The sequence below is a fragment of the Podarcis cretensis genome, assembly GCF_951804945.1.
Source record: "Podarcis cretensis genome assembly, chromosome: 3".
In the NCBI taxonomy this organism is placed as follows: domain Eukaryota; kingdom Metazoa; phylum Chordata; class Lepidosauria; order Squamata; family Lacertidae; genus Podarcis; species Podarcis cretensis.
This window is the reverse complement of record NC_137172.1, coordinates 65,672,074-65,691,683: the sequence shown is the minus strand read 5'-3', so window position 1 is coordinate 65,691,683 and position 19,610 is coordinate 65,672,074. Positions and strand designations below refer to the sequence as shown.

The following is a 19,610-nucleotide window of genomic DNA, read 5'->3' as shown; positions in this document are numbered from 1 at the left end:
ATTGTTCCTGCTTTGGTCATCAGATTGGTCCTTTGATGAGTGGGTTAGAGACCTAACCCTGCGCAGATCAGCTGAGGGGGAAGGAGGGAGGGCTATGTATCTGTGATAACGTTGGGTGGTCATACCCATTGCTGGCATGTGACCCTTGCAGGGTAGGCCAATGGTAAATTTAGCCCTCAACCATGGACTATTTTAGCTGGGTCCGATAGGAGCTGAAGTTCAACAGCAGCTGGAAGGCCCATAGGTTCTTTGTCTCTGAAGTGGGAGAAATCTTTGTCACTATATCCCCTCATGGGGCCCCTGTGATTGAGAGGAACAAAGATGGAACATAAAAAACAGGACATTTTTTGTGAAATGTTTTGCTTGGTATGATGGTACACAAAATGACGACCTCACCTTTTGCTTTCTCTTGCTACAGATTCAACAACAGATAACTTTCAATACTTCAGAAAGTAAGTGTTGTAACTACTTAGAGAAAAGTATAAATTAAGCAGAAAATCTTTCCAGGAGAAGCAAGCTGAATTGTGTTTTTCTTCCTCCTACTCTAGTAAAGAAGATTGAAAAATACAGTTTGCCATTTGGGAGGCCCAGAGTGCTCCAAAAGAAGCAGGTCTATTGTCTTCTTCACAGCTACCATTATGTAAATGGATTTAGCCACAAGATCAAGATGCCTTTGTGGAGTGCCTATATGGTTAACAAGCATGTAAGTATGTTAGCAATTAAGGACACAGTTTATATTTAAAAGGGGGAAAATAAATTATCAGGAGGTGCGAGACTAGTGAGCCCAAACAATACTAAGACGAATATTGATTCTAAGAACTAAACCAAATGGTTCTTAGACAGCACAGTGGTTCCCCATAAGAAGCACAGTGGTTCCCCATAAGTATTGTGGGAGATTGCAAAACAGGCCCATGTTACAATTCAGCTAATCTACTTCATTTGATATTTAGTTGACTTTCACTGGTTTTCAACGGGTGGGTCAGGACCTGCTAGTGGGTTGCAGCCTGATCCAAGATGGGTTGCAGCAAGATCACCACCACCATGAAAACATATGGTAAAAGATAAAGAATTAAGAATTTGAAGTTCATACATCCAAGATCTCCCAACAGCAGCCTGAAGTCCTCCACTGTCACAGTCTTCTGTTGGGCAAAGGCCAGGTGGACCACAACACATCCATGTGCTTCTCACATTTGCATGTCACATGTTGTCTCACCCTGGCTATGACCAGCTTGGTCTGAAAAATGTCTGATGCTCCAAAATGAAATTTCCACCAAATAGGTCTACATAGACCTATTCCTGGTGGTGTGGCAAAATTGGAAGAGGTTTGGAATTATAAAATTCTACTATTAGAGAGTTCTTCACAAGTCATATGTTCAGCCAGCCAAACTGAGACTGGAATAATTATTGGCCAAAAAAAAAAAAAAAAAAAAAAAAAAGCTTCACAGGCTAAACCATTTCATAGATGACAGTCAGAGGAAGGGAGACAATTGTGAATCTGTATTTGGCAATTTATGTAATGTGCGGTATGCATACTCAGCAACTAACGCCCCATTTTATTAAATAGGACAATTGGACTGCAACTTCAGAAGCCACCCCAAGCTGTTTCAATGTCGACAGTCGCATTCCTTCGAACCGCAGCCAGATGTGTTCATTTTACAAAAGTCACCCCCAGCTCAACTATGGATTTCTTTTCCCACCAAGTAATTCTGTTTTCTTTCTCATTTCTAAGCAGAGCAATTTATTAGCGTGCAAAGCAAGAGTTGCAGTTTCTTCTTTTATATATAAGATGTAAGGCACCGACTGATTTATGTGCATTGAACTGACATGCAACAGCGCATGCGCACATCGCTGCGACCCAGAAGTGGGCAAAAAAAAAGGAGGGGAATGGGGCATAAGCCTTTTTTGAGACAGTTCATTCAAATTTTGTAATTAATAGTTGTTTATACATTTTTAATTTTCAGATCTGATAAAGGATGAAAGATACAGTAAAGTCGAAGCATTCTTATCAAGCAATATTGTACCAATGTACCATGCTTTCCATGGTAAGGGTTAATTGTTTCTTCTCTTTTTATTTTTAAAACCACCACCTGCCACCCAAACCCCTGAAACTCACTAATAAGTAAAGATGTTTGGAGGCAAGTGTGTACTCAGTTGAAGAATGGTATGAGGAGGCAGCAGGGCTGACTAACAGAGGCAGGTGAGGGGCTGGAGGGCAGCTGCTTGCACCTCCCGGTGCCGCCCCCCCAGTTTCCCTAAAAAATATACAAATCAAGGGAAATTCCCCAGGTCACAGAGGCTATGTGTTATGAGGCCTCCAACATCCCAAAGATGTCATATTTGCCAGCCATCATGGGATGGTGACATGTTCATGCCATACAAAACTGGTTTGACAAATAGAAAAAATAAAGGCAGCCTATGATCTTAGTAGGGGAAATGCCAAAAGATGCCCTCTTATCCTGCATGTGTGACTGATAGGAAAGGTGCTTGTATTTCCTTGTTCAACTGCTCCCATTGCGTTTTCAGTGATATGGAACTACTTTAATTCAGTCCTACTGCCAGCCTATGCTACAGCCAGAAATGGTGTGCATGTCATTTCTGGCCCTGTGTTTGATTACGACTACAATGGCTTGTATGATACACCCGAGGAAGTGAAAAGGTAAACATATGTCAGTTGTAGCTATTTTTAAAACCATATTACAATTTTATGGCACTAACTACCATAGAAAAGTTCTTACTATAGTTAATTTCTGGGATGAAACATCAGATAAAATGCATTTTGTTATCTATCTATCTATCTATCTATCATCTATCTATCTCTATAATAATATAATAATAATAATAATAATTTATTATTTATACCCCGCCCATCTGGCTGAGTTTCCCCAGCCACTCTGGGCGGCTCCCAATCAGTGTTAAAAACAATACAGCATTACATATTAAAAACTTCCCTGAACAGGGCTGCCTTAAGATGTCTTCTGAATGACAGGTAATTCTTTATCTCTTTGACATCTGATGGGAGGGCGTTCCACAGGTCGGGCGCCACTACCGAGAAGGCCCTCTGCCTGGTTCCCTGTAGCCTCACTTCTCGCAATGAGGGAACCGCCAGAAGGCCCTCGGCGCTGGATCTCAGTGTCCGGGCTGAACGATGGGGGTGGAGATGCTCCTTCAGGTATACAGGACCGAGGCCGTTTAGGGCTTTAAAGGTCAGCACCAACACTTTGAATCGTGCTCGGAAACGTACTGGGAGCCAGTGCAGATCTCTCAGAACCGGTGTTATGTGGTCCCGGCGGCCACTCCCAGTCACCAGTCTAGCTGCCGCATTCTGGATTAATTGCAGTTTCCGGGTCACCTTCAAAGGTAGCCCCACGTAGAGCGCGTTGCAGTAGTCCAAGCGTGAGATAACCAGAGCATGCACCACTCTGGCGAGACAGTCCGCGGGAAGGTAGGGTCTTAGCCTGCGTACCAGGTGGAGCTGGTAGACAGCTGCCCTGGACACAGAGTTAACCTGCGCCTCCATGGACAGCTGTGAGTCCAAAATGACTCCCAGGCTGCGCACCTGGTCCTTCAGGGGCACAGTTACCCCATTCAGGACCAGGGAATCCTCCACACCTGCCCGCCTCCTGTCCCCCAAAAACAGTACTTCTGTCTTGTCAGGATTCAACCTCAATCTGTTAGCCGCCATCCAACCTCCAACCGCCTCCAGGCACTCACACAGGACCTTCACCGCCTTCACTGGTTCTGATTTAAAGGAGAGGTAGAGCTGGGTGTCATCTGCATACTGATGAACACCCAGTCCAAACCCCCTGATGATCTCTCCCAGCGGCTTCATATAGATGTTAAAAAGCATGGGGGAGAGGACGGAACCCTGAGGTACCCCACAAGGGAGGACCCAAGGGTCTGAACACTCATCCCCCACCACCACTTTCTGAACACGGCCCAGGAGGAAGGAGCGGAACCACTGTATAACAGTGCCCCCAGCTCCCAGCCCCTCTAGGCGGTCCAGAAGGATGTTATGGTCGATGGTGTCAAAGGCCGCTGAGAGATCCAGCAGAACTAGGAAACAGCTCGCACCTATCTATCATCTATCATCATCTATCATCTATCTATCATCTATCTATCATCCATCTATCTATCTATCTATCTATCTATCATCTATCTATCTATCATCATTTATCTATCTCCCATTTTTGTATTCTCAGCAATACTGATGGGCCAATAAGTCTGTTTCACTTTCACATGAGTTCACCTATGAGTTCACCTAGAAGTTCATTGTGTTTCATCTTCAGTCACCTGTGATTTTATTTCTTTGGAAAGTTAGCCAACAATCTATATTTAAATGCTATTTTAAAACACATTTCTTTCAAAATATGTGTTTCTATGCCCTCCCAAATTTGTATTTAAACATATTCTGATACGGTTTCTGAGTCAAGAATTGTATGAAGTATGAATGTTGGTGGATAAAGTAAGTTCTGATCCTCACATTAGTTTGGGAACAAAATAGAAAAATTCCTTCCAGTAGCACCTTAGAGACCAACTAAGTTTGTAATTGGTATGAGCTTCTGTGTGCATGCACACTTCTTCAGATACACTGGAACAGAAGTCACCAGACCCTTATATATAGTGAGAGGGTGGGGAGGGGTATTACTCGGAAGGGTGGTGGGAATGGGTGATTGGCTGATAGGTGTGGTAAACCTGTTGACTGTGTCAATGGAAAAATCCGAGGGCTCCCTTGGACAAAAACAAAGACACCAACCAGGATTACTTGGAGCAAAACAGCAGCCTGTAGGCTTGGCCTTTATTGAACTGTTGCAACAGGGTGCTCCCCTCACTTGCAAGAGAGAGGAAGGACACAGAAAAAAATGGTGTGCAAGGTCTTATAAAGACTTTTGAAATTCCCCTCCTGTAGATGAAGCCCACCCCCAGAAACATCATCCATACATCACAGAAAGGAGGGGTTGAGGGAGGAGTTGTCGTGGTAACCTGAGTGTCCTGTCACCTGGCTGGTTCCCCCTTTCCCCCTCCCCATGAGTACTTTCCAGGTGACAGAGGGGAGTTTGCAGTTTCCTGCCCCAAGAGGGAAGAGCTGATTTTTGTCCTTTGTTCCAATCTGTGCTGAATCCACTCCCATATGCAAGTTCTTTGTGATCTTGATGGTCTTCTGTCTAGGACCATCAGGGTTGGCATAGCAACTGGGCAGGGCTCCTGTGGATGTGCTGGTATGCTGAAGGGATTATGGGTGCCATGTATCAAACCTTCCCCATTTTGTAGTCCTTCTTTCATGGAGTAAAATAAAAGTGGAACAGTGCAAATCCGATGTATGGTTGATTTTCTATGAATTTATAACAGAAGTGTAGCATATGTAGTGTGTAAGGGTGTGTGAAGTTTGTACAAACTGAATGATGGGGGGTGGGTTTCCTGCTAAACTGTAGTTTGGGAGTTGTGGATTGGTTCAGTTCGTATATCAGTATATGTTAATAAGGAATTCCTTTCACTCTTTCCCTCCCCCTTTTTATAACTGATGAACTACTTGAAAGCCTATTTTGACTTTAAGCAGTACAGTGGTACCTCTGGATGTGAACAGGATCCGTTCCGGAGCCCCGTTCGCATCCTGAGTAGAACGTAAGACGCGACTGCGGGTCTGCGGATTGCGTTTTGCCGCTTCCGTGCATGCGCGTGATGTCATTTTGAGTGTCTGCGCATGCGCGAGTGGCAAAACCCAGAAGTACCGCACTCTGTTACTTCCGGGTCTCTGCGGAGCGTAACCTGTAAATGCTCAACCTGAAGCACATTCAACCAAAGGTATGACTGTATGTGCATTTATAAGTAATAATAAGTAATTATATTACTTTCTATTATTAATAATACAAAATGTGCACTTTAATATAGTGGGCAAAGTTAGCCTAGTCCCCTCCTAAGCTTGAACACTCCCCCTCCTCTGTCTCCACAATTTTTTGGGAAGATTTTATTTCCACTTTCCCTTAACTGTGTTTTGTTTTGTTTTGTCTGAATCAGGGAACATGATTTAATGCTGAATGAAGTTTGTTTCAAAGTAAGCCTACACTAACCATAGGATCCCTGGTTCTGACTAATTAGCAACCACAGTTAAGGGGAAATGGAAGCAGCTACTTCTGGACTGCAGCTCAGCTTTGTGGGAGAGGAACAGAGAAGGAGAGGAGCCCAGTCATTCATGTTGTGCTGAACGAAGATTTAGCATTCGGTCCAAATACAGCCTGTGAACCTGCTACACAGATACCTACTATCATTTCGACAAATTCAATTTCCTTAGGAAAATAATTCTAGCTTTCCAGTTAACTAGACTCATGGTTCCAAAGAGTTCTTTTGACTTATGAACTCTGCTCGAAGTAACTCATTAATAGCATCATTAACTAGTAAGCCTCAGTAGGTTTTCTTCAAAATGAGGAAGTAAAGCTTTTAAAAAAGGAAACCTACTTCCAGAGAAACACATTTCATGCCTTTGACATCAAGGGACTTGATCCATCAGCAAATTCTCCTATATGATTCATTTAAAAAATGTTTTCTCACAGCAGAACTTTCTGGTGGGTTGCATTTAGCAGGATGAAACCATTTTAATGCTATAGTTTGGGCTTAAATGTTTTGTCGATTCCGCTGTCCATTCTATTGTGGTGTGACAAAACTTTAAAAGCTTACAAGGACAAAGTCTAAGATACTGATTTTTAATTTTTTATTCCAGGCTCACAAGTAATCCAGAAGTCCTCATTCCAACTCACTACTTTATTATATTGACAAGTTGCAAAAATGTTTCCCAGACTCCTTGGCAATGCGAAGGGTCTCTTGATGTTGCATCTTATGTTATACCTCACAAAGAAGACAACAGTGAAAGCTGTACAGTGAGTAATCCCAATTCCCCCCCCCCCCCCAAAAAAGACAGGCACACTCTGTGGCAATCTTTTACACAACCTTTTCTCTCTGCTCCAACAGAATGGCAAGCCTGAGTCCTCGTGGGTGGAAGAGAGAATTAAGTTCCATGCAACCCGAGTCAGAGATGTGGAACTTCTTACGGGACTAAGTTTCTACCATGACAGAAAACAGCCTGTACCCGAGATATTACAGTTAAAAACTTATTTGCCAAGCTTGGACAAGGCCTAATGTGAGTTTCTATACAGAGAGAGAGAGAAAGAAAGAAAGAAACTATATTGCACAAAGTAAATGTTTTAATCGTGCTGGAAGATACATTTTTTTGAAGATGCTTGAGCAAAATGGGAGCTGGAAAGACTCTCTGCCACATTTGTATCTCAGGGACATTTTATGGACCAACTATAGCAAAAGAGAACAGCTTCTCCCAGCCTGTTATCCACATGAATGAGGTGGAAAATTTTTGTATATTATTAAAGTCATTCTGCCAGCCATACGTAAATGGACGCACATGCAACGTCAACAGCTCTTTTCAACTCCATTTAAGTGTACTGGAATTACTTTATTTTTGTTTATAGTGGATTATTTGTGTTAATAGTGGATTAACTAAAAGTGAAACAACTGGCATGTATATTTTTTAAAAAAGAAGAAATAATATAAATACTAAATAAAGATACAGCCATGTTCCGGAGTTGTTTTGCAGAATGTACTGTATGTCAAATACTTACAGAAAGAAGAGGTTTCTGATAGCTTTGTAATGGCTTTGTAATATTTGCTGAAAAGAAAAGAAAAAATCACTAGCATATTTGTACTGCCCACTCCCTTTTCTGGAAATTGAAAAAATACTGATTTTAAGATACTAGTCCTTTTGAGCAACACATATTTGCTGGCTAGATTTGCTGGTACTGCTTTAAAAAAATAGGGAGAATAGGGAGAGATTATCATTTGTCATAAAGATTCCCTTTCCTCTTTGAGATGAGGGGAATCATTTAACTCAAACAGAAGAAAAGTAAATCCATATATACCACTCAGTGTTAAATGCTGTTTTACACCTAGAAGATTATTCCAATTCCATTTGCCAAAAACCCTAATGCTGGCTGATCCCAACAACTCCAACATAGAATCCGCTTTGGGTATGGGATAGGCATCAGGTGTGGTGATCTTATTAATGCTTCTGAAGTCTGTACAAAATCTAATAGGCCCACCTTGCCTTGAAATGGAAACCACTGGAGAGGACCACATGCTTAGAGATTCCTTGATCGCACCTAACTCTAACATCTCCTTTATTTACTTCCTTATCTTATCCAGCACTTTTCCATTCACATGCTAAAGATTTCAGCATATTCACTCAGGACTTTCACAATTCCCTTTTAACTTGTTCAGGAATTCACTGTTACAAGAGAATGCTGGACTAGATGGGCCTGATTCAGCTTCCGATGTACTTAAGTTGCCTTCTGTAAAGCTGATCCCAGTCACACTCAGTGCTTTGTATTACCCACCACACAGAAATATGCACGCCTGGTGAAACAGCGCCACCAGGTGTTCTGGACACAACATTTCATGAGCTTTTGAACACTTCAAAACACAAACAAGTTCTGAAGCATTATTTTTTCCAAGACTTTATAGAATAAAATGTGGGCTTCATTTTTTTATGGTGATTGTTTGCCACTTTAAAATATTCATTTTGCTAATCAAACTGACATACCATTGCAACATGAAGCCCACATTTTATTCTATAAAGTGTCTTTAAAAAGAAAAACATCTCTGCTTGTCTGCTTTAGTTGGCAGATAAGATATACAGCGTTTGCCAACCTAGTGCCTTCCAGATGTTTTAGATTACAATTTCCCTTTCCCCCAGTCAGCATTTATTTTACAAATAAATACAAATATTTATTTTACAAAATTTGTATGTCACCTAATTGTAAATAACCTCCCTAAGTGGTTTACCATTAATTTAACCAGTAATGCTAATATAATTCTCCTCCTCCTTCTTTTTCTTCTGCGATCACTCATAGCTGAGTAAGATTTGTCTTCCATAAACACGGTTTTAAAAGTTAGTCCGTAAGTGACTGTGGAAGCTAATTCTGGATCCACATGTCCCTCCATGGTAGGGACATAGGTTTCTGGGTGGGAGTTGATCACAGTGGGGGCTTTCCAAATGTGCCTTCCTCTTGGCACATTTCTCCCTTTCGTCCTGAGTTCAAGCTTCTTCAAAGTCCATAACACCTTTGGTAAAGGCTGTTCTCCAATTGGAGCACTCGCAGGCCAGTGTCTCCCAGTTGTCAGTGTTTATGCTACATTCTTTTAGACTTGCCTTGAGAGAGTCTTTGAACCGCTTTTGTTGACCACCAGCATTAAGCTTACTATTTTTAAGTTCGGAAGAGAGTAGTCGCTTTGGAAGCTAATAGAATTATGCTGCCACCAACGTACATAGTTGTTGTAAATGGTAGCTGTGCTTCTTTTGCATACACTTAAGCTCTAATTCAGGCATGGGGAAACTCCTGGCAGAAGTCCTCACTTGGCCCTTGAAGACATTGTTCCCAAGCCATGGCCACCTGCCCCACACTTGGCACCATATGATGTCAGTTGTGGGATGGACAACGCCAAGGCAGCAAAGGAGTAACCTGGAGGCCTCAAGTGTTCTCTCAACTGTGAGCTGCACTGGGATTGGCTCCACTCAGGAGCTCCAGAATCCTGCCGTAAGTGCCAAATGCGAGTCCACATAGTTCATCTCCAATTGGGAGCTTTTCAGCTCTAGTCGTGAGCAATGCATCTGGGATTTTCTCCTGTCACCAGCATTTTGCCTCCTTTGTAGGCTAGCTTCTATTCAAGTCATTCTGCAAATGCTTGCTTTGAAATAAAATTGCGTAAACAAAGGAACTTTTTTCCTTTGCTGAGCAGCTTGAATTTAATTAGTTCTAATTGAACTGCCACCAACTATGCTTTTTGCACTTCATTGCCATGTAACGGATGGTGCCTTTTAATTTTTCATCTTCTATATACCCATTTGTATATATCAACCAACTGAGGATCATGCTGTGCATCTGGTGAAGTGGACTCTAGTTCACAAAAGCTTGTGCCATAATTAAATGTGTTTGTCTTTTAAGATTCGGCAAGATTCTTTGTTGTTCTAGTCAGCAGACTGAGACAAATGGATGGGTTGGGAAGTGTTACATTGTTATAACTGTTCTCTATAATCTGGGCAGAGGCAAAGGGCTAAGTTTCAGTATTATCAGTGATGTTTAGGTGTGAATTTAAAAGCCACAACCAGTTGTTGTGCAGTGGCAGTAAAGGCTGCCACTAGGGGTGGAGGAGAAATTCAGTTCAGTAAATTTATCAAATTTGCACTTTTCAAAAGAGAACAGAAGCACAGTCATCCTTCTCTCTTACCCGAATTTCACAATGCAGTTCCTCAACCACTCTACAAAAATGCATATGCTAGGGGAAAGTATGCTTAAAAATGAAGATGTTGGTGAAATAACATACAGAAACTCATGATACCAGGGGAAATTGCATGCAAAAATGTGTGTGTTAATCAAAACTGCATATAAAAATGTGTTTATTAGGAGAAAAATCTCTTGAAAATGCTGTGTAATTTTCATGAGAACTGAACTTAAGGGGGAAATGAGAAAGAGGATGGAATCTGACAGATCATTTCATCTTTAGCTGCTACATAAGTTTCTGTCACATATTCCACCCAAATTGTGGAAAATATACAAAAGAGGTACATTTATTTACATCTTTAATTAGCTACGTTTCTCTGCTCCCCTGAAAAGTGTGAGTCTTCGTAAATGCAGCACTTTTTTAAAAAGCCCAACAGTAGCAACCAGTACTTGACAAGAAAAAAGCACTTTTACCTATTTTCCCATTGGTGGGCCAAAATATATGGGGCACTAAATACTTTGAATGCTTCCAGATTGAGGGCCTTTGGTGCTTCCTAATCAGTCCATGTGCTGCATATGCAAGTACATTGGAAAACCTGCACTATTGGGCTCCCTCCACATGTCCTCCAGCATGTTCTGGCCACACAAAGAGCATGATTCTCTTCCCATTTTCTCACAGGCCCTCGTTGTTGTTGTTGTTTAGTCTTTTAGTCGTGTCCGACTCTTCGTGACCCCATGGACCAGAGCACACCAGGCACTCCTGTCTTCCACTGCCTCCCACAGTTTGGTCTTTAATGGTTGCTTCCATCTATCTGGAGTTGTTCTCTTCCCTCAGTATGAGACAGAAGTTTATGCAGAGTGAACAGCTTCCTTTTCCCCACTTCCCGGCCTGAGGCTGTTCTGTGGCTCTACCACAGGAGGGCAATATGACCAACTATTCAACATTTTCAATGGCGAGCAGCACCAACAAGAGTAAATACGCATATGCAGGCAGTTTTGGCATTAGGAATGGTACAGTTGAGGGCAGTATGTAATCTGGAACATGGACCCCCTTACTCTTTCCTGGGACTTCTCAGGCAATCATTCCAAAATATTCTTTCTCAGTGGGACTTTGAATGCTGCTGTGTGGAGTGCTCCTTTTCAGAGTGCCAGCATGTCTTTTATCATTCCATCCTCCGTCCCCCATTTTCTACCTTCCCCTCCAAAAGCCAGTCAACATTCTGTCACCAGTGAACATGCTCAGTTCTTACAGACTCAGAGCTCCTGGCTTTATTTTCCCCAAAAGGTTTCATTAATATGCCATACTGCCTCCAAAGGAACTTAGAGCAGCAATTCAGCAATGCTGGAAAATCAGCCTGAGTGCTTCATGAGTCTGGGTTTCCCACTTTCAAGTCCTATACTCCAGCCAAGGAGTGGGGAACCTGTGTCCTTCCAAATATTCGTCCCCAACTCTCATTTTTTTAAAAATAATATTTATTCAACTTTTAAAGATTACAAAGAGAAAAAACAAAAAACAAAAAAGGAAATACAAGAAAATACAGGAAAAATGCAAGCAATTAAAAAACACAACACAGATCAAACCTTTACATAACTTTCTTTCCTTTGCTTATTTCCTTGACCTCCTCACACCTCCCTTTTTTGTATTCTAGTTCAATTAGATATTTCAGCAAATCCTTTCCAGCTCTGTTTTTATCCTATTAATTTATCTTAATATACTGTAATTTTACATTCTCGTCTTTCACCAATTAACAAATCCATTTTTACCTAATCCTTTATATCATTTCTGCTAAAAGCACATTACTTCATTCCAACATCCTTCTAACATTCCTTAATTTTGCAATGTTTCTGTAGATAAACTTTAATTTTTTTCCAATCTTCTTCCACCGACTCTTCACCTTGGTCTTGGATTCTGCCAGTCATTTCCGCCAGTTCCATATAGTCCATCACTTTCATCTGCCATTCTTCCCGGGTAGGTAAATCTTGTGTCTTCCAATACTTCGCGATGAGTATTCTTGCTGCTGCTGTTGCATACATAAAGAAAGTTCTGTCCTTCTTTGGCACCAATTGGCCGACCATGCCCAGGAGAAAGGCCTCTGGTTTCTTCTAAAAGGTATATTTAAGTACCTTTTTCATTTCATTATAAATCATCTCCCAGAAAGTCTTAATCCTTGGGCACGTCCACCAAAGGTGAAAGAATGTACCCTCAATCTCTTTACATTTCCAACATTTGTTATCGGGCAAATGATAAATTTTTGCAAGCTTGACTGGTGTCATGTACCACCTATATATCATTTTCATTATATTCTCTCTTAAGGCATTACATGCCGTAAACTTGATACCTGTGGTCCATCATCCCCAACTCTCATTAACCATGAAGCAGCATGGCCAATGGTCCACAATAACAGGAGCTGTAGTGCAGCAATATCTGCAGGGCCACAGGTTAGTCCGGTCCCTGGTGTAGGCACTGGGGTTCAGTGGCTCGGAATAGAGGTTGTCGTTATTGTTTTTAATCCATTATTTTGTGTTTGAGGTTACAGGGAAAGGAAAATAGGTGGTACTTACCTCCCTCCCTTTCACTACTGGGAGTCTCTGCTGGATAAAACCCCCTTCCATTAATAGAAGAAACCCTGGATCTAAGCAATTTTCTCCCCTTGTTTAATCTTCTCTCTATTGTCTTGCAGCTTGTAAGCTCTTCAGGGACAGGAGCAGTTGCCTTATTACTCTGTAAAGTTCCGTGCACGTAAAACATGTAATATCCATTGGCCACACAAAATGAATTTTACTTCACTATTTCTGGTGTATTCAAAACTGCTCACAAATAAAAGAGATGAAATACATTGGAATATAACCTGACATTAGAAGCAAAAATATTAAAACACGTTAAAAGTAGAGCACATGTTTGTTTGTTTTTCTTATGAATCCAATTCAGAGATCTTTGCACATTTCTCTGTCGGCACATGCATGCTATTGTGAGTGAGGATCTCCTGTCAGATAAATGGCTGGTGTGGTCATCTTTGCCAACAGCTATCACCGGTTGACGCAGGTGGCGCTGTGGGTTAAAGCCTCAGCGCCTAGGACTTGCCGATCGAAAGGTCGGCGGTTCGAATCCCTGCGGCGGGGTGCGCTCCCGCTGCTCGGTCCCAGCGCCTGCCAACCTAGCAGTTCGAAAGCACCTCCGGGTGCAAGTAGATAAATAGGGACCGCTTACCAGCGGGAAGGTAAACGGCGTTTCCGTGTGCGGCTCTGGCTCGCCAGAGCAGCGATGTCACGCTGGCCACGTGACCCGGACAGCGCTGGCCCCTGGCCTCTTAAGTGAGATGGGCGCACAACCCCAGAGTCTGTCAAGACTGGCCCGTACAGGCAGGGGTACCTTTACCTTTACCTTTATCACCGGTTGAAGCATTAGAAAGAATGGATTGGCTTGAGGCCTCCGCCCCAATAAATAATTACCAGTTTCATGATGTGAACACAATCTCAGTTCGGGAACAACATGTCAACACTTTTTGCTCGATGTTGGACATATGGGCAAAACAATCCAATGCATATACCCCTCACTGTGCTGGATTAGATAGCAATGTCCTTCCAGCCTCCTCTAGCTGCCCAACAAAGCCAGCATAAAGTCCCAAAATGGCAGGGTGGGGCTGAGCTGGTTTCAGTGCCATCATATCCTAGTGTTGGGCCCAATCTGGGCCAAGCCATCCTGCACCTTTTGTTTCTACCATGTACATCTGGGCTGTGGATGCAGTGCTAGCCCCACCAGTGGGAAGTTCTCTTAGAATGTCAATGGTGCCCACCTGATAGGCTACAGAACTGAGTTCTGGCAAGTTCCAGCTGGGATAAAGCCTTGGGGACATTTGAGAAGAGGCATGCAGGGCAGAAGGAAGATTCACAGTGGAAGGCTCCTCCTCTGTGTTGATGGGCCTTCCTTCACCAGAAGCTTATGTGTCCCTATTTATGCTTCAGTTAAGAATGGTGCCCTTCCCCAGAGTATAAATAGATTTACCATAGTTGGTATGAGCAGTTGCTGCAATATTGGTCCAAGAAAATAAAATAAAAGGAAACTGATACAACTTGGAGAAACAGATCTAATAATAGACATAAATTTATGGGGTAGGAACCTTTGGCTGCAGATGTCAACATGCCTGCATTGGCATTACATATGCTAAAATTATAGATGTCAGCTTTATGATCGATGAAGCAGAAGACATCTACACAATCTATCTTTATTCACTTCTGGTCTACTTCTCGAATGGCGTGAAGTTTCACAGTGAATGCATATTTCTCATGGGAATTTCTCTTTCTTTCCCCACCCTCTGATGTATATTGAATGTGTGGCGGTGGTATTCTGAAATCTTGACCTGGATAACTTGGATCTGTCACAGACCTCTCTGCATGTTCACTGTGCACATGGGAGGGGGAGATATTAGCATATCCTGGATTGTTCTACCCGTTAGCAAGTCATTTGTCTCAGGAGGTGGATTTTATGGGCTGGCAGATCAGTGCCTCCCCGGCACATCTGCTCCTGCCTCAGGACTACAGTCCTTGCCCACATCTGAGCCAACCACCTCCCAATGCTGTTTTTGCTGGCCTGACATTTATAGTTGCTAAGGTGGTAGTCAAGGGCCTTGTCAGCCACCACTCCCAGCCTAGTGGACTATAGGAGTGCTGCCACTGCTTGTCCTAAAGGTCTGCCTAGGCCACTCACCTGTGCCTCAGTCTGAGGGAGGGCAATGTGGGTGAAATAGAGGCAATGGGGGCGAGGTGGCCCTGGAGAGCTTCACAGTATATTACAGTGACATTTATAAAAAATATTTGTCAATGCCAAAGTGGTGGTGACCTGAGCACTTTCCAAGGTCACCCTACCTACAATGCCTCAGTCTGAGCAATGACTCTATGATACTCAGAGCAGTACAGGGGCAAGATAGCCCCAGATGAGGCAGGTTGTGGAGGAATCAGAAGTGAGCAGGCAAGAGGAAGATTGGTAGCTCAGTGGCCTCAGGTGGCAAAACATTTTGCTCCTCCCGAAGCATATCCTTCACATGTGGGGAGAAGCCTGCTGCTGGAAGAGGTCAGGAAATCAGAAATGTGTAACTCCCCATCAGGCTAGGTATATCCACAAACAAATGCTCCAATAGTATCCCTGTTTTTCACAAATTTAAATGTATTGTTTAATATTTATATTTATGTTCTACTTTTGCATGAGTATCACCTCAATTTGCAAAACCTTTGAACGTATCTAAATACAGTGCAGTTAAAAAAAAAAAAACAACAGTGCAGTCCTAATCATGTTATTCAAAAGTGAGACTCACTATATTCAGTACTGACTCCCTTGTAAGTGTGCTTTGGAACAAACCATTACAGTGGTACCTCGGGTTACAGATGCTTCAGGTTACAGACGCTTCAGGTTACAGACTTCGCTAACCCAGAAATAGTACCTCAGGTTAAGAACTTTGCATCAGGATGAGAACAGAAATTGTGCAGCAGGGGTGTGGCGGCAGTGGGAGGCCCCAGTAGCTAAAGTGGTGCTTCAGGTTAAGAACAGTTTCAGGTTAAAAACGGACCACCAGAACGAATTAAGTTCTTAACCCGAGGTACCACTGTACAGTGCAAGTTGAACCACATCTATTCAGAAGTCAGTCCTATTGAATTCAGTGGGACTTACTTGCAGGCAACTGAGGTTAGGGTTGCAGCCTTATTGTGGTTACAGAACAGGTTATCTTAAGACATCTTTGGCATTTCCTGTTTTAAGTCAGTCTGAAAATGTGGCATTTTGGTAACTTCCATTTATGGACATGTAGTGGAAATCCAGAAGGGTTTTTGTTTTTTGTTTTTAAAAGGGTGGGGGTGGGTGGGAGATGGAAAAATGAAGTTAAGAAAATATTAACTGAGCTCTTTCTGTTCTCAGGTTCCTCTTGTTTTTTGGGTACAGTCTTACATTGCCTTTTCTTCCCAGTTGGCTGGATGGACTTCTTGGTAACTGTTTCCATATGTTAAGAACATAAAACATAGGATAATCTATTGAGTTAAGGCCACACCCAGCCCATTTTCTAATTAGGGCAACAATCATGCCCTAAATGTATAAGATTCAAAAGGCAGCATTTTGTTGTGGGTTCAGGGCTAGGGTGATGTTGTTCACCTTGTTGGTTTTATGCCTTTCATTATATTGATAGCAAAAGTGCTTTTTTATAGCACTGTGTGTTTGGGAAAGGACTTACAGTATTAAGAAAGAATGCAAATTACCTAACTGGGGTTTGCTCTTTCTAGAAAAAGCACTAAAAAGGAAGAAGCAAATTTTCTGAAGTGGCTCCAGCTTCTTCATGAGTCAGACAAATGGATTCCATTCAAGAGACTTATTTATTTCTAAGTGGCTATGGATTGTGGTTCCTTCCTTAATTCATGCCTTTGGACTATTATAACATCACTAGCATTGACAGCAGCAAATATGGAAGCATAAGAGCTGGACAACACTAATTATTTGATACATTTATGCCCTACCTCCAAGGTGACGTACCTCACTATTGCACCCCCCCTCCATTTTATCCTTATTTCAACCTTGTGAGGTAGCTTAGGCTTAGAGATAGCGACTGGTCCCATTTCACACAGGAAGTTTATGATTGGGGATTTTTGAACCTACGTCTCCCCACTTTGTCTCCAACACACTAACCACAACACCACACAGCAAGTGGCGTTGTGGGTCTGAGCCATGAAATTGTTGGAATTCAGGCTCGGTCTGAGGTATGTGCCTATCTCTCGAGGCACCGGCTGAATTCTTTTGACCTCCCTCCGGCGACTCCCGGCAGTAAAAACACTCGAGGTCCGTTCCGGCGATTTTTCTCAGGCTGTGAGAAAAACACACCAACTGCTTCTCTTCTCCCTGCTCCCTGCATATCCCCAGGGAGGGGAATCAGACACAGACAGAAATGTATCTACATTTCATTTATTCCTGTCTTTCACTTCAGTACAGAGAAAACATGTCTGCTCTCTTCAACAAACAGAGAGAAACTCAAACTCCACCCATGTACATCCTGTACATGTCATATGACACACACACTGAGCTAACATCCGGTGCTCAGTACAGAATGGACTGCCCCTTTGTTTCCATGGCAACAGTCACAAACATCCTGTCTGGCTTTGCAGCCACAAGCAGCTGACTGAGCTGCTATAGCCTTTGCTTGCTGCAGCATTGCTGCTTTAGAATAACATACTCCCCCTAAAGTATCAATGCGTGCAGCGAGCAAAGCGTCATCCAGAGAAGAAAACAAACAGTTGTTATACTTATAACACTCCCCTGTTGTTTCAGTTCCATCCTTGGAACTACCCGCCACTGGTTTTACCAATGTACCTCTCTGGTTGTGTGACTTCCAAGGAATGAGTGCTTCTGCATTACCTTGGTTAGCAACTCTCTGTTGTGCCTTTGTCTCTGACTCAGACACAGCTTCAATTTGACCTTGGTCGTTTACAACAGCAACACATGCAATAGCTTGGTTGGCAAACTCTTTTGAATACCTCGTGGGTGGTACACCCTTCGTTGCTCTCTCAGACCTACGTAAGAGGTGCTGCTCTTCTCTGCTTTCTGGTTCAGCCTCTGAACTCTCTGGAGAACCAGTATTAAGCTTAATCAGTGGTTCATCCTCCTCTTCTGAGGGTCTAGTCATTATGTGAGATTTCCTCTCAATGACTGTGACAACTGAGCTGTCTGAGCTATCGCTGTCATCATCAGTACTACTGAACTCAATAAGATCAAACTCATCATCATCATCATCATCAGAATCATCATCATCTCCTGTGGGAAAAGTGTGAACAATCACTCGCTCCTGTTCAGGAGCACTCTCTAGAAATTTTGTGAGAATCACCTTACCAGATTCAGACAAAATTACTCTGTAGAGACCCTTTTCATAACCCACAAAAATGCCTCTGGCATTCTTTACTCCACCTGGAGCTTCTGTTCTCACATGAGACCCGAAAACCTTGAAATGGGCAACAGAAGGTTTTCTGTGGAACAGTTTCTCAAAAGGAGAACATCCCAAGTCTTTTGAAACCTTTCTCAACCACGTGTAACAATATGACATTAGCGACTCAGCCCAGTACTCATGTGGCAGATGTGAACTAAGCAATTGCGCTTCCATTCCCTTTTGCAATTCTTTGTTCACTCTAACACAGACACATCTGTTCCAAGCTTCTTCGGAAGCTGCAATTTTGTGTCTTATCCCTTTCTCCTTCAGGAACCTCTGGAAAACCTGTAAGAGAAAAATTGGCTTCTCATCTGTGCAAAGACAATCTATGTCAGCATCATGCATATTTTTAACTTTGTCACAAAACTCTTTAAACCTTTCTAAGGCTTCTTTCGGTCTCTCCAAAAGATAAATCCAGACAAAACCTGTAAAAGAATCAACACATATTAGGTAATACTTTGCATTGCCTCTAGATGGTGCTAAAGGACCAATCACATCAGCATACACCCGCTGAAATGCCTTGTCAACCCTCGAGGTAACCTGCTTGGCGTTCTTCTTGGCTACACCTGCAAAAGAAATCATGTTAGAATCACAAGAATTACATTCCATGTAATCACTTTGATCAAAAGTCAACAAATACAGTCCATCTTTCTCTTTGGCAGAAAGATACAACTCTCCATCTTTGTAGATCTCGCAGTGTTGATCATCATAGGACAGTTTTAGTCCCTTCTTGGCAATCTGCGAAACGCTGAGCAGATTGTACTTCAACTCTGGAACCAAATAAACATTGTTTATAGTCAAGTTCAGACTTTTAAGATACACAGTCCCAATTCCGGTGGCTTCCAGCTCTCGACCGTTGGCTTGTTGTACAACGAAGCTTCGCTTCTTAAACGACGAAAACAAATCCCTGCGATGGGTCATGTGAACCGTCGCTCCCGTGTCTAAAACGAAGGAATTCCCCACTTGTGGTGTGGCTTTTAGGGACATCAAAACCTTTGCAGGCTTCGCCTGTGACTTGGCATGACTTCTGCCTGACGCCTCAGACTTCGTGGAGCTCCCCTTGGCTCCTTTGTTCTGACGTGGCTTCCTGCAGTTCCGCTGAAAATGCCCAGTCTGCCCACAATTGAAACATCGGACAACGTTCAAAGCTACAGCGTCTCCTCCAGTAGCTACAGCAGTGGGGGTGTTAGAACTCCGTTCTTCCCTCCCCCTGTCCTTGACTTCCAGGGCGGCAAGTCTGTCATGTTCGTTCAGGACCACGGCAAAGACCCTGTCCGACGTTAGATCTTGCGCTGGGAGAGACCCCAGCTGACTGGCAACCGTTTTGTAAGTCCGATTCAGGCTGTTGATCACCATGAAGCAAAACACTTCCTCCTGCAGA

General features: G+C 42.8%; 1 protein-coding gene across 1 annotated transcript in view; it reads left to right on the top strand.

Moving 5' to 3' along the window:
• Window positions 1-7,585, top strand: part of ENPP1 (ectonucleotide pyrophosphatase/phosphodiesterase 1) — a 49,974-nt gene extending 42,389 nt beyond the window's left edge. The window contains exons 19-25 of the mRNA XM_079970637.1: window positions 419-452; window positions 549-703; window positions 1,565-1,700; window positions 1,962-2,042; window positions 2,524-2,656; window positions 6,713-6,869; window positions 6,961-7,585. Of these exons, the coding sequence (XP_079826763.1) occupies window positions 419-452; window positions 549-703; window positions 1,565-1,700; window positions 1,962-2,042; window positions 2,524-2,656; window positions 6,713-6,869; window positions 6,961-7,128 (864 nt within the window). The 3' untranslated portion in view covers window positions 7,129-7,585. The remainder of the gene's footprint in view (window positions 1-418; window positions 453-548; window positions 704-1,564; window positions 1,701-1,961; window positions 2,043-2,523; window positions 2,657-6,712; window positions 6,870-6,960) is intronic.
• Window positions 7,586-19,610: the final 12,025 nt, after the last annotated feature.